The sequence below is a fragment of the Strongylocentrotus purpuratus genome, unplaced genomic scaffold (assembly GCF_000002235.5).
Source record: "Strongylocentrotus purpuratus isolate Spur 01 unplaced genomic scaffold, Spur_5.0 spur5_scaffold_7, whole genome shotgun sequence".
In the NCBI taxonomy this organism is placed as follows: Eukaryota; Metazoa; Echinodermata; class Echinoidea; order Camarodonta; family Strongylocentrotidae; genus Strongylocentrotus; species Strongylocentrotus purpuratus.
This window is the reverse complement of record NW_022145613.1, coordinates 22,451,283-22,467,037: the sequence shown is the minus strand read 5'-3', so window position 1 is coordinate 22,467,037 and position 15,755 is coordinate 22,451,283. Positions and strand designations below refer to the sequence as shown.

The 15,755-nt window shown below is 35.6% G+C and overlaps 1 protein-coding gene across 3 annotated transcripts in view; it reads left to right on the top strand.

The window, feature by feature from the left end:
* The first annotated feature begins 516 nt into the window (after positions 1-516).
* Positions 517-15,755, top strand: part of LOC100890593 (butyrophilin subfamily 2 member A2) — a 33,452-nt gene continuing 18,213 nt past the window's right edge. Inside the window, exon 1 of one of the 3 annotated variants that reach the window (XM_011670901.2) lies at positions 517-692. In XM_011670901.2, the coding sequence (XP_011669203.2) occupies positions 605-692 (88 nt within the window). In that variant the 5' untranslated portion in view covers positions 517-604. Of the gene's footprint in view, positions 693-9,156; positions 9,480-11,388; positions 11,629-15,755 lie in introns of those variants that run through there. The other 2 variants (XM_011670903.2, XM_011670902.2) reach the window with 2 other exon arrangements.

Genomic DNA, 15,755 nt, shown 5'->3' with positions numbered 1-15,755 from the left:
GTTGAGCCTATGGGAAAGTTTAGGGTTAGGGTTAAATCAAAACCTCTTAAAAAAAAAAGCCCAATCTGTGCCGCAGAAAAAAATGACGCATCCCGCACCTACCTTCCTTTCTTCTTCTCTCCGCTCCTCTCCTTTTCCGTGGAGGGTGGGTGGGTGAGGGGGGGGGGGGGGGGTGTCCTTCTTGCTTCGTGCGCCCCTATAGGTACTCCACTGATTATCTCCGATATATAATGAATAATACTTTTAACATAGTCCTTTTTATGTATTAATGTCTCGTGAGTTATATATTCAGGTGTGGTTTCATTATAATGGAATGGGGGTAGGGGGGCACGTGTCTCCTATGCCCCTTTCATACTCTACTTAATATATAAAACCAACTAGTCATTCAGTAATTATATATTATGTATGCGTTTAGGAATAATCTTCCTTTACTAATGTGCACCGTCAATTGAAAGGGGAATTCCGAGTTACCTTTGACCTCCGTCATGAACGTATTATGGTATAGCGGGAAATGACTATGCGTAAATCTCATACAGCAACTGGTATATGTCACATCCTCAACTTCTCTTATTTCATTTAAATCCTATTGTTTTGAGCTGAATGTATGCTGAAAGACAAAATGGCAGATATGAGAATGTCATCTTACTTTGATCATTTGAGCACATTGTTGACGCTGTGTGCACTTGCAACGGGTAAGTGATTTTCAATTCACTTTGCTGGTAGCAATTTCAGATGGAGCTCATGTTGTCAGCAATAATGTGCAGCTTTTGAATGTGTTAAATGTTATTTTCTATCTAATGTTAGAATAGGGGTGCACAGTCATATCCGTAAAAAAATAAAAATTGAAATTCTACAGGAAGCTACTACTGTACAGAGTACACTGTTAAGGAGATTGCACATTTAGCTACATGTATGTACTAATTTTTTCTGTCACTTTTATTTAAAATTTGAACGACAATTTCAACCCAGTGTGAATAGTATATATTTGTATTACAATATAAACTAGTTTATGTACTTCGAAAATTTACGATATCAATCAGGGGCATCGCTGGAACAGTTACAAATTTAACTATGTGTTTCCACAAAAAATGGTACCAGAAATAACAGCAAAGCATAACACAAACTGACTTAAAAGTGCAATAAAGTGCATTAATCATGTTAAATAATAACATTATTATAGTACATCTAACTCGAAAAAGGGATCAAGAAGTGAAATTGTGAAGGGAAAGTGCATTAAACATGTTAAATAATAACATTATTATAGTACATCTAACTCGAAAAAGGGATCAAGAAGTGAAATTGTGAAGGGAAAGTGCATAGACCATTGATCTTTCGAGGCAGATTCCCTACATGAGTAAAACATATGTATAGTATAGCAAGAATAAACTAACAAAGCAACACATAAATTTCACATAAATGTATCGGACCTTTCCCCCTTCCTCTTCCTCCCCCTCCCTCTTCCCCTCCCCTCCCCATCCTTCTACCCTTACCACGTTTTGTAATTTGTAAAGTGTGTACAAAATTGATTTCTCCCGATTTATGTTTCTTGAGGATGTCAGATAGTTGAATTTACATCTACAAGTATTCGACAAAGGCCTTAATTCAACCAGTACACCTTACATTCTTGAGTTATGAAGAAAGAAATACATTGGTTAAGAATAATACATTTGTTAAATGTATTTCTGATTTATCATTCAATAAAGCGAAAAAGATAGACGAAATCTAAAATATGAAACTATATAGACATTGATATAGGAATGGGAAATCCCACATTCCCTCTGATCCATCTTCCGTGTAACAGGGAAGTGAAAGTTTGATAATACATCGTACTTCAAAAGATTGACATAAAGCTATACTTCAGTTTTGATTGTTCTTTGGGACAGACTCAAATAATGAATAATACCCTTTACCACTTATTAAAGTTACTATGTCCCATTTGCGAGCAAAAAACATGAAAAGGTTAATTTTCAACGGGATTTGAAAGATACTAATTTAGAACTTCCCTAAAAAAAAGGGAGCTTGAAAATGTCTTTAAGTGGGAAAATAACGACTATTAGTTTTAAATTCGACTTAAGTGCTACCAAGTCAGTAAGTAATAGTCTGATTTTCAGACCATTGTACCGAATTGTCGTACGTTTTGTGTTTTCAATCAGTTTAATTTTAGCCATCTCAAGAAGTGGGTCATTGATGTAAACAAAATGCTCATGTACCTTTAAAGCTCATTTTTTGTATGTTATTACCAAAGAAAAAAAAGATGCCAGTTAGCCATAGTCTAGAAAGTAACCGGGTTTACTTGCATAATTTGAATAAAAGGACACTGCTAACTTTTAAATTCCACAGGTAGGACATACGAGAAATATTCATAATTCCTGCAAAGTTCTAAATACTTTCAGATGTTGGCTGCCTTTAACAAACCCTCCCCTCCTTCTCTTTAGACCTCACACCTCCCCTTCTTTCTCTCTCTCTCTCTCTACATCTCTCGATCTTTCTTTCTTCTCCTTTCACCATCCAACAGTCTTTCTTTTCCCTCTTTCCCCTTCTCTGCATTCGCCTCCCTGTCTCTCTCCGTCTCTCTCTATCTCTCTGTCTTTATTTCTCTTTTCTTCTCTCCCTCTTCCGCGTTTGAATGGGTTGGAGGTGGGAGGCAAGTGCTTTCGTGCTCCTCGCTCCCTTAAATGGCAAGTCCACTCCAAAAGTAACTTCCTTTCAATAGAAACAGAAAAATCAGACAAACTAACCAAAAAAGTTTGAGCAAAATTGGATAAGAATTAAGCTATGAATTTTTGATGACATGAAAAACTTTGAAAATCACAAGACAAATTAGAAACTCACTCATGAGTCTTTGACGTCATTGACTCACTATTCACTTATTGTTCGTAAACGATGTTGTGAAATGTCATGCACGCAATATGATACAAATCATTTAACCTGGGCAAAGGCATGGAAGAAATCAAGTTTTGGGGGATAAAAAGGGAAGTTAATGCGATATAGATATATAAAGCAATTGATAAATGATGTTACAAACTGATTACCAGTTTGGCAATTTGTGTAGTGATTTTCTAAGTTCCATTGGTTTTTCATACTTTAACAAAATTCGAAACTTCCTTATCAGTTATCCGATTTTACTCGAATTTGTTTTGCTCTGTTCCTCTTGATTTTTTTCATCTATTAAAATCAACTTATCTCCATGAATTATCCCCAATCAGAGCAGTCAGGTAAAATAGAGTTAAAAAACTAAATAATTCTACCCTTACCACATTTTGTAATTTGTTAACTTTGTACAAAATTGATTTCTCCCAATTTATGTTTCTCGGGGATGTCAGATGTGAAACTATAGACATTGAAACAGAAATGGGAATTCCCCCTTTCTTCTGACCCATCTTGAAGTATAACAGGAAAGTGAAAGTTTGATATTACTTCAAAAGTTTCACCACAGTTATGATTGTTCTTTGAGACGGTCTCAGATATGATGAAAAGTGTCCACTACCACTCATTAAATCCCCGCCCCTCTTCTCTTTACCCCTCACACCTCCCCCTCTCTCTCTCTCTTTCTCCCCACTCTCTTCCACTCCCACTCTGTTTCTCTTTCCCCTCTCCCCTTCTCTCTCTATTCCCCTCTCCGTTTGTTTGTCCATCTGTCTCTCTGTCTGTCTTTATTTCTCCATTCCTCTCTCTATTCCGCATTTGAATGGGTTGGAGATGGGGCGCAAATGTTTTTCGTGCTCCTTGCTCCCCTTTAGTTACTCCACGGATTGCCCCCGACGTTTGAATAATAATTTAAACATACCCTTTGTATGTCTTCATGTCTCGTGAGTTATTCAGGTGTGGCTTCATCAGTCATAATTGGAAAGGGGAAGAGGGGGTAAGTGTCCCCCGTGTAGCTTTGCTACTCACTCCACTGATTATTCCTACATACATTTGTACAAATCCATGAATATACGTACACACATACTTACATAATAATTGAATGTATCGTTGCCCTGGCTCTACTTCTCTCTATCATTAATGTGCTCCGTCAATGAAGCGGGGAATCCCCCGTTCACTTTGACCTTCCATCGTGAACGTATTATGGTATAGCGGAAATGACGTGTGGTGTGTACGTGTCCCCGTGCCCCTTTTCTGCTCAACTGATTATTCTTACATATGTACATAGATATTCACACAATTACTGAATGTCTCGATGGTTCGGTTTCTCTATAAATAATGTGCTCCGTCCATCGAGCGGGGAATTCCGCGTGACCTTTGACCTTCGTCATGAATGTATCATGGTATAGCGGAAAATGACTGTATGTAGATCTCATACAGCAATGGTTATATTTCACACCCTCAACTTCTCTCACCTCATTTGAAACCTATTATTTTGAGCTGAATGTAATGTAAGATGAAAGACATAATGGCAGATAATTTTAATCATTTAATTCTTGTAATTTCCTTACTTTGGAATAACATCGATTTTGTGAAAACCAAGTAATTATTAAAAACTGCTAGTGTACGTAGAGTACGTAGGTTCATGAGGAAATAGCGATCATAAGATAATAATTTGTCTTTGAAAGCATTATGATTTCAGGCAGCAAAATGCCTAAAACCTTTCGAGGCCGAACCCCTTCCATTCCTCCTCCCCCTTCCTCACCCCCTTCCCTCCCCCATTTTCGCCTTGCGGATGTTTAAAGTGATTCTAGGAAACCTACCCCCTGGACATCCACCCCTGGATAACCACCCCCAGCCAACTACCCCCTAGGACAACTACCCCCGGAAAACTACCCCAGACAGCTACCCCTAGGACAACTACCCCCGGACAACTACCTCCAGACAACTACCCCCTATACGACAACCATCCTCTAGGACGACTACTCCTCCGGACAACTATCCTAGGGGCTCGTTGTCCGGGGGTAGTTGTCCTGGGGGTAGTTGTCCGGGGGTAGTTGTCCTATGGGTAGTTTTCTGGGGGTAGTTGTCCGGGGGTAGTTGTCCTGGGGGTAGTCGTCCTAGAGGGTGGTTGCCCTAGGGGGTAGATGACTGGGGGTGGTAATCCGGGGGTGGATGTCCAGGTGGTGGTGTCCGGATACGGTTTAAATTACTTTGGGCCGATGATACAGCTAAAGGTAAAGACCAGTTATGGTCATGCGATTGCATTGTGAAAGAAACGTTGTGGAATCGATCAGAAAAGGTTGATCATGGAGAACTATCGGCCTCTCAGAGACAAGCAGTTATCACCTTGATACAAAAAAAAGATAAAGATTTAGACTTTATTAAGAATTACAGACCGATTTCTCTTTTAAATGTGGATTATAAAAGATACTTTCAAAGAGATTGCAAGAAATTTTACCTGATATTGTATCTTCTGATCAACTTGGCTATGTTAAGAATAGAAACATTGGAGAAGCCATAAGAATAATAGATGACATGATTTTTCATACTTCTTTTTATAAGGAAAATGCTTTTTTGATGGCCTTAGATTTTGAAAAGGCATTCGACTCTGTTTCTCATTGTTTTCTATACAAAGTCTTAAATTCATTTGGGTTTGGACCATTGTTTTGTAAATGGGTGAATATACTTTATACTAATACTGAAAGTTGTGTTATGAATGGAAACGCATCAACAGGTTATTTTAAAGTTGAAAGAGGAATTAGACAAGGAGACCCATTATCTCCATACCTGTTCATTTTATGCATTGAAATTTTAGCTCATATGATTAGAAATAATCAATTGGTAAAAGGAATTTGTTTTGGAAATACAGAAATAAAGCAAGTATTATATGCTGATGATATAACACTCTTCATCAAAGATATGAGTTCAGTTAAGGAAATAGAACACGTTTTAGAAGGTTTTTATAAAATATCAGGATTAAAGTTAAACAAGGATAAGACATATATTCTGCCCCTGGGCCCACAGGTGTCTAATAATACATTTCCGTTTGGGAAACTTGTAGATGCTGTTAAAATATTATGTGTTTATTTTTCAGTTCATGTAGATATCAAGGAAAAAATGAATTATAAGGAAATATTGAGCAAAATTAAAAAACTACTGACGTGGTGGAAACAGCGTGACCTAACTTTAATGGGTAAAATTCAATTGATGAAAGTATATGGATACTCTAAATTGACATATGTAACATCACTAATGCCAGTTCCAGAGTGGGTATACAAAGAAATGGAAGTAATATGTTTTTATTTTTTGTGGAGAGGTAAAGATAAAATTAAAAGAAGTACAATGATGTTAGACTATCAGCAGGGTGGGCTCAAAATGATGAATTTTAGGTTGTTTGTAAAAGCACAAAGAATAATGTGGATAAAAAGGCTTGTAACAGGAACTCATGATATCAAATGGAAACAATACTTTAAATATTTAATGAGACCGATAGGAGGTAATTTAATATTTTATTGCAATTATTGGAGAGATATAGTGAAACTTATGTTACCTTCCTTTTATCAGAATCTTCTGAAAGCATGGATAGATATGAAAGAATATGTTAAAACAGAAGAGAGATACAAAGGGAATGAAATATTGTATAATAATAATTTTATTCAACTAGAAGGTCAAACCTTATTTGAGGAAACTTTGTTTTTAAAATTTTTATATCGAATTCATCACATTTGTGAAGAAAACGGAGAATTGAAACCTGAAGCTCATTTTATAATGTTAGGTTTGAGCAGAGTGGAAATTGATAAAGTAAAACAAATTTATAAAGTAGCCCCTTATGAATGGAAACAGAATGTTCAACCTTTAAGAAAGGCAATTCACACTGGCTTTAGTTTAGAATTTATTTTTTCAAAGAAAGTGTTTACATTTGAAGATTTAACTGCAAAAATGGTATATAAGAGTCAAATTAAAAAGAATGTAGAAACAAACTCGGCAGGCGGCAATTTAATGACACTTTACAATATTCCAAGAAAAGAAGTAGAAAAGATATATGTTCAACCAAGGATGTGTACCTTAAGTAGTAAACTGCGAGAATTTCAGTTCAAATTATTGCATAATATTTCATATACAAATCATCATTTACATAGATTCAGGTTCCATGAAAATGGTTTGTGCTCATTTTGCAAAAATTTTGAAGAAACTTATCAACATGTATTCTTTGAATGTAATACAATAAAGGAAGTCTGGGGGAAATGTGGAGATAGACTTAATTTACTAATTTTGAAGAATTTATCCTGGAAAGAAATTCATATAGGAATAGATGACACTACTTTTAAAACGGAGCAATTATTGAACCACATTTAAATTTTGATTAAATATATGATTTTCCACAGTAGAGAGAAGGGAAACCCTCCAAAAGCAAAAGAAATAGAATATAGAAATGAAGAGAAAAAACTTTCAATGGAAAGAGACACACTTTCAATTCATTTAAGGAAATGGGAAGCTTTGGAAAGTTTAGAATAAATGTTTTCATTTTTTTTTTCTCTCAATATACAACTTCCTGACCCTCCTCTCTTCTCTTTTTTGTTTTTTTGTTTTTTTTGTTTTTGTTTTTTTGTTTTGTTTTGTTTTTTGTTTTTTGCTCGTTCTATGTTAGTGTGTGTTTTGTATACTGTTGTACATGTTATGTGTTTAAATGTTGTGTGGGGTGGGGGGGGGGGGTAGTAGGTGTTTTGTAGCTTTTTCTCTTTTTTTTTATATATATAATTTTTTTGTCTCCAAAGGAAAATGAAGAGGTGTAACTTTTGTATGTAAATGTAAAAGGTCATTGGTAAATTTATAAAGACCTATGTTAAATTATTTGTTATTTTGTATCCAATGTAATGTACAATTTTTCTTTGAGAGAAACGAATAAAAACCTATGAAAAAAAAAAATCTAGCATCTAGCATCTGCAAGGTTCTGGAATCATCAAAATGATAAGAAATTTGGCCCATTCTTCGTAAAGTTACAAGCACTCTACACAGAAAGATGTATATAGGACTACCCTATATCTCTCACAGTCAAATAGATATAATAATTTACCAAATATATCAATTAGTAGGCGGTTTCCCAGCAAATTTTTTATCATCAATAGTCAAAACATATTCTTTCACATGATTGGTAATGAGAGCTTCCATTTCATTATTTGAAATTGGGGCGTTTCCAATACTAGTCTTTACCTTTAACAACTAAATAAATCTATCCTTACCATGTGTTGAAATTTGTTAAGTGTGTACAAAATTGATTTGTCCGAATTTATGTTTCTCGAGGATGTCAGATAGTTGAGCTAACATCTACCTGTATTCGACAAAGGCCTTAATTCAACCAGTACACCTTACATTCTTGAGTTATGAATCAAGAAAATAATAAATGGGTTTATAATAATCCATTTGTTAAATGTATTTCTGATTAATAATTCAAAAAAGCAAAAAATTAACAAAATTAAAAAAGTGAAACTATAGACACTTGGATCCGGAAATGGGAAATCCCACATTTCTTCTGGTCCATCTTGCGTGTAACAGGGAAGTGAAAGTTTGATGATACATTGTACTTCAGAAGATTAACATAGAGCTATACTACAGTTTTGATTGTTCTTTGGGACATACTCTAATAATTGATAAAACCCATTACCACTCATTAAACCCTTCCCCTCTTTTTCTCTTCACCTCACACCTCCCTCGATCCCCCCTCACTCTCTCTCTCTCTCTCTCCCCACTCTCTTCCACTCCCACTTTATTTCTCTTTCCCCCCCCCTCCCCTTATCTGTCTATTCCCCTCTCCGTTTGTATATCTGTCTGTCTCTCTGTCTGTCGTTTTTTCTCTATTCCTCTCTCTCTTCGCATTTGAATGGGTTGGAGATGGGAAGCAAGTGTTTTTCGTGTTTTTATCCCCAATGTTTGAAAAATACTTTTAACATAGCCCTTCTTTATCCTAATGTCTCGTGAGTTATTCAGGTTTGGCTTCATAATTCATAATGGAATAAGAGAGGGGGTACGGGTCCCTGGTGTCCCTTTGCTACTCCACTGGTTATTACTATTTTTGTACAAATCCATGTATATACGTACATACTTTAATAATAATTGAATGTATCGTTGCCCTGGTTCTATTTCTCTCTATCATTAATGTGCTCTGTCAATGAAGCGGGGAATCCCCCGTTCCCTTTGACCTTCCACCATGCTCGTTTTATGGTATAGCGGAAATGACGTATGGTGTGCACATGTCCCCGTGCCCCTTTTCTACTCAACTGATTATTCTTACATACGTACATAGATATTCACACAATTACTAAATGTCTCGATGGTTCTGTTTCTCTATAAATAATGTGCTCCGTCAATCAAGAGGGAAATTCCGCGTTACCTTTGACCTCCGTCATGAATGTATTATGGTATAGCGGCAAATGACTGTGCGTAGATCACATACAGCAACTGTTATATGACACACCCACAACTGGTCTTACTTCATTTAAAGCCTATTGTTTTGATCTGAATATAGCAGCTGAAATTCAAAATGGCACACGTGAGAACAGCATCTTACTTTGATCATTTGAGCACATTCTTGACGCTATGTGCACTTGCAACGGGTAAGTGATTTCTATTTGGCTTTGCTGGTAGCAATTTCAGGCAGATTAAGCTCATGTTGTTAGCCATTATATGCAGTTAAAGGCAGCGCTCCGGGGGGCGGGGGCAGGGGGGCACAGTGCCCCCACTTTTCAAGTACCCCAAAAGTACCCCTTTTTACATAGGAAAAGTGCCTCATTTACTTTGACATGTGCCCCTATTAATTTTTAAAAGTGCCCTTTTTATTTTGACACGTCCCCCTTTTCCTTTGACAAGTTCCCATCTTCTTTGCAATAAGTGTCGATTTTCTATTCGCATAAGTGCCTTTTTTAATCTCTAGTAAGTTCCCCTTTTCATGCACGAATCGCCCCCTTCACCTCTGATAATTGCCCTATTCAAACAATTATTGAAACCGTCCCTGATAATGTAATCACAATATAGGGGTATATATATATATATATATACCAATGTCTAAAAAATTGTATGTTTTCGCTTTGAAGGTGCCTTTTCTTTCTCCAGAAAATGCCCTTTTTTGTTGGTCCCCCCCCCCCACTTTGGAAGTTGCTCCGCCACCTGGTGCAGTTTAGATATGTTTAGATGTTATCTTTTATCTGATGTTAAATTTGGGATACGCAGGCATATCCGTTAAAAATAAAAAAAAACGAAACTTTACAGGAAGCTACTACTGTACAAGGTACGCTGTTATAGAGATTGCACATCAAGCTAAATATACGTTCATATTTTTAAAATACATAATACAAATTCTAAAGACAATTCAAACCCACTTTGAATAGTTTACTCGTATTACTATATAATTTAGTTTCTGTTCTTCATAAATTTACGGTATCAATCAGGGGCATCGCTGGACCAATTACAAATTTAAGTAAGTGTTTCCACATTCCATAATAAGGTTACCACCACAACAAAACAACAAAAAATAACCTAACCTGGCTTAAAAGTGATATCAAGTATGTGGGAACCTATTTAGCATAATAACATTATTAAAGTACATCAAACTCGAAAAAAGGATCAAGATGAAATAAAATTGTGGAGGGGATCGGAAGTGCATAGAGCATTGATCTTTTAAGGCATAACTCCTATATGAGTAAAACCTATGTAAGTATAGTAAAATAACTTTTAATACCAAACAGTGACAAAGAAACACAAAAATGTCAAGTTAATATATCAACCCACCCCCACCCCCCACACACACACACTTCATTCTCGCCTTGTGGATGTATGAAGTACATTTGGTTGATGACAACGAGGATGTGAAAAAATGTAAAGCTTACATCTGCAATTATTTAACAAAGGCCTTAATTCAACCAGTCCACCATTCATGCTTGGGTTTTGAAGAGACAAACAATTACGTGGGGTAGGAATAATTCATTTGTTAACTACATTTGTGATTTATCATTCAATTAAGCGAGAAACAGAACCGGAATCAAAAAAGAGAAACTATAGGTATTGATAAAGAAATAGGGAATCCTACCCTACCTCTAACACAACTTGTATGTAACAGTAAAGGGAAAGTTTGATAATACTTCAACAGATTAATATAAATTAATATATAAGTTGTGATTGTTCTTTGGGACAGACTCAAATAATTAATTATACCAATTAACACTCATTAATTAAAGCCCCCTCCCCCTCTCTCTCTCCCTGTCACATCTTCCCTTCTCTATCTGTCTGTATATATGTCTGTCTCTCCCTGTCTCTCTTTCTCTCTCTCTCTCTCTCTCTCTCTCTCGTTCTCTATCTATTTCTCTCTTCCATGTTTTAATGGGTGGGGGACAAGGGGGAGGCACGTGTCCTCCGTGCCCCTTTCTGCTCCACTGATTTTTCTTACACGCATTTGTACATACATACTCACATTAAATGAATGTCTCGTTGACATGGTTCCTTTTCTCTTCAACATTAATGTACTCCGTCAATGGAGCGGGGAATCCCGCGTTACCTTTGAACTTTCGTCAAGAACGCTTCATGGTATAGCGGATAAGGACTGTGCGTACATAGATCACATACAGCAACGGTTACATTTCACACCTTCAGCTTCTCTTACTTCATTTAGAACATAATTGTTTGAGCTCAAAGTCAAAATGGCAGATATGAGAATAGCATCTTACTTTGATCATTTGAGCACATTGTTGACGCTTTGTGCACTTGCAACGGGTAAGTGATCTCGAATTCACTTTGTTGGTAGCAATTTCAGATGGAGCTCATGTATCTGCCATAATTCGCAGTTTTAAGTATGTGTTTATGTTATCTGTTATCTGACAGATGTGCCGCAAGACAGGTGTATGAAAATATTAGTCATATTTTTGTTTAAATCTTATTATTTTGGAATAACGTCGATTTTTCGAAAAACACAATTATTAGAAACTGCTCAGAGAATATTTCATTTGGAATTAGCATTTATAAGAAAATAAAGTGTCTTTCTTTCTAGCTCGCTTCGCTCGCTTGCAAAGTTTAGAAACATTATGATTTTAGGCAGCAAAGTACCTGAATACCTGAAAGGTGAAATGGATTGTGGAGGAGAGCTGCATAGACCAGTAGTCTTTTGAGACAGAACCCTAAAACCTTACCTACCAAACAACAACAAAACCTACCAAGCAGCAACAAAGCAACACAGAAACATCAAATTAATGTATCACCCCTCTCCCATCCGCGCCTTGCGGATGTTTTAGGTCCATTTGGCTAATGATACAGAGCATTTTCCCCCTATTTTGGAGGGAATATTTCCCGGCGACTCAGCCAGTCCGTGAATAAGAAGGGGGGGGGGGTATTAAAAAGGGCACTTTTTTGCCCAATTCGTGACAATTTTGTTTTGTTTTGTTTTGTCAGGTTGCTCCTATTAACAAAAATAGACTTCAATTCCCTTACGAAATGCTATTGTCTCTTCATTCTACCCTAATACTGCCGTACATACATTATGGAATAATGGGCAATACAAACGCCACTTTTATATTAATAGCATACTTCTTTTACGTCACATACTGACCCTTATTTTTGAAAGACAAACTTTTAAAAGTTAAAGATTTTATATACCTTTCAAATCTCGGCATATTCATGTATCAGTTTTCCTGCCGAGAACTCCAAACAACAATAACGCTATAAACACATAACAAAAACGACATGCAACTCGTGTAAACTTTCATTTTCCTCTAACCAGGACAGTTTTCGCCCAACAACATATCATACACTGGACCATACTACTGGAGCAACATTGATCCGAATCTCAATATCTTACAGACTGTGCCAGCTTTAAATAATATATTACATTGTAATTATTGAATGTGTACGTTTAATGCACTACTATTCTATTCGTTCCCGACTGTGGCTCCCGACCTTGAACATTTTACTTTAAAACTTCCTCTTTTATCTTCTCATTCTTCTTCTGACTCCCATTCTTTACCTTCTCTTTCTATTTCTCTTTTTCTTACATCCATCATCCATATTATTTCATTGTTTTTGTCTGTATACTTTGCTATACTTAATACTTGCTCTTTTCCACCTTTTCTTTTTAATTATTATATTTCTACCTGACTATGAATGACACTGTGTCAAAATGATTTTGAGAAACTCTACAAGCTATGCTTTATATTATTGTTACCTTTTTCACATGTAAATTCGAAATTATCTAGTGTAAATACAATACAAATTTGTGCTGTGTAGATGTCTTTATTGTTCATGAATATCAATTTTGTTAATGTGCTATGTTTTGTTAATATATGTTATGTTTCAGTTATGGAATGAATTAATTACTAAATAATTAAAGAAACAAAAATAATTATACAAAATTGAAATAAATAATAATATTAACCAATCGTTTTTATATTGGATTCACTTTATATAAGAAATCCACATAACCTGCACATAAATAAGTAAGTATAAATATATTAAAAAATACTTGTATCCACATTTTGGAATGCTAAACAAAAGTAACAAATGATAAATATACATGTAATTTGCAATACACGTACTGAATTTGCATCCAAAGACCAGAGTACTAGTAAATTATGTTGTTTAACAAACATGTATCGACATGTGAAATATGCAGTATTAAAACTTGACTACCATTATCAATATTATCATAATTGCAGGACATTCAGGACAACTCAGAGGAAATGGACCTACGTGAGATTGTAGCTAGGCTTTATAGGAAGAAACATCTAATCCCTGTACTATCTAAACAAACTTAACAAACATCCTTTTTGAAGTAATGATTCTCTACAAAGAAAATATTTTCAATTATCCTACCATCTATTACATTTATACAAAATACTGAACAACTCATGATATGAAGCTTCTCCAGGGTTCTCCTAATCTCTAGTTTGCTTGCTGAACATCCTGGTTGCTGCTCTTTAACAGTTGGCATGGTAGTGAGCCCCGGATGCAATTAACTCCATGCCTGGTTCTGGATGAGCAATGTTTAAATACCTAGGCCCGAATTCACAAAGGAGGTTTGTCGACAAACCTTGGTTTTCGTACGTCATATGACGCGTTTTACGCGTTTTTTACAAACCTGGTTTGTAAAGAACAAAAGGAGGTTTGGCGAAACAAAAGGAGGTTTGAGCTCAAACCTTGGTCTGAGCTCAAACATTGCTTTGTGAATTCGGGCCCTAGATTTTGAAGGAGAAAAACAAAGATAGGAAGAGGGAGAGGGGGTACAAAAAAAGGGAAATTACACAAATTTAAGTTCATGAATAAAAACGCATATTTAAAGATAAAGTTGAGTTCTGGTCATGCGATTGCATTGTGAAAGAAAAGGTGTGGAATGGATCAGAAAAAGTTGATCATGTAGCATGTAAGTATTGGTGTGTACTGCAAAGTTCTGGAGTCATCAAAATTAATAAATTTGGCCAGTCTTGGGAAAGTAACAAACACTGTACACAGAAAGATCTATGCTAATTACTCAACTAGTATACATTTTCTACCAAAATTGTTTGGCAAATGACATTTATTTGTAATCTAGAACATTCAGTGTAAGTTTCGTTTGATTTTGTGAGAATTCATTTTCTTTTTTTTACCAGAACTCAAGTTTATCTTTAAGCTTCGTCTCTCCATAGATTTTAAAATCTGTTGATCATGTCTTACTTGATTTCATTCTCGAATGTATTGAAATCAACAAACATAATGAAAACAAAATCTAGCAAGCATTATTATGTTGTCTCTCTCATCAAAGCAATTGTAATACCAATATTATTAAGTAGGAATTTCTGTAGCTACGTATATTACGAACCACGAGTATAATGCTTAACTGCTAGATACTCATGATAAACAGTAAGTAATGATTTTGTATGAGAAAAGAAAACTGTCGCCCACTCTGGACAAAAAGCAAGGGTGGGGGAACTCCTTACTGTTGCTTACGGTTAACGCATTTACCTGTTTACTGAAGGATTTCACATCCATTTTAACACTTTTTAAATTCGAATTTATCTTTTTGCACTTCAATTTCGTCTTTTTGGAATCCGGGATCATGAAAATGTCAAAGTTAATATTGGTAATTCGAGTTGGTCCAGGTCAATCAATTTTTTTTACAGTTGACCATTCATTTTTAGTCAGATATCAATCAAATTTGTGGCACTTGACGGGCTGCTGCAAAATATAATGATCGAATTTGTCTTTGTTCAATCAATTTCAAGAGAGGTTTCATTCAAATTCGTCGCATAAACAACACATTGAGCTAAAGTTCTCCTCAAGACAAGACCGACAGTTTTTGTCTTCATAATTTATGTATGTGTCCTTCAATTTTTATTAGGGTTTATGGACACACCGTCGATTGGCAGGTGTCGAGACAATTTTTCAATGAATCTTCATGTCACTTTTCAAGCAGAGAAATCAAATGGATTGACGTACACCAAGGCTTAAAAAGACAAATTTCAAAACGGATATTTTTAACTTAACCATCTTTTCCTACCATGAAAAGTGAAATATTTTTATGTAAAAATAAACCCTCCCGTGATTGTTGGCTTTGCATGCACACAACATTGTACAGGTGCTCATTGAGATAATCAAAGCTGGAAGAATCAATTCATGACCAAAATGAAGAATGTGAAACAAATGAATATAAACAACTCGATTGAATTATTCTGATGGTGATGAAAATGAATATTCATCGACATACGCTGTTCAGAAAAGCCTATTCATACACAGCACGCACATACACACACACACGCACACACACACACACATGCACGCGCATAAGAACGAATATATACACATCCTACTATACATACATACATTACATATAGCATGAATAATACAATTTAGAATATGTGTACATAAAAAAATGGTTA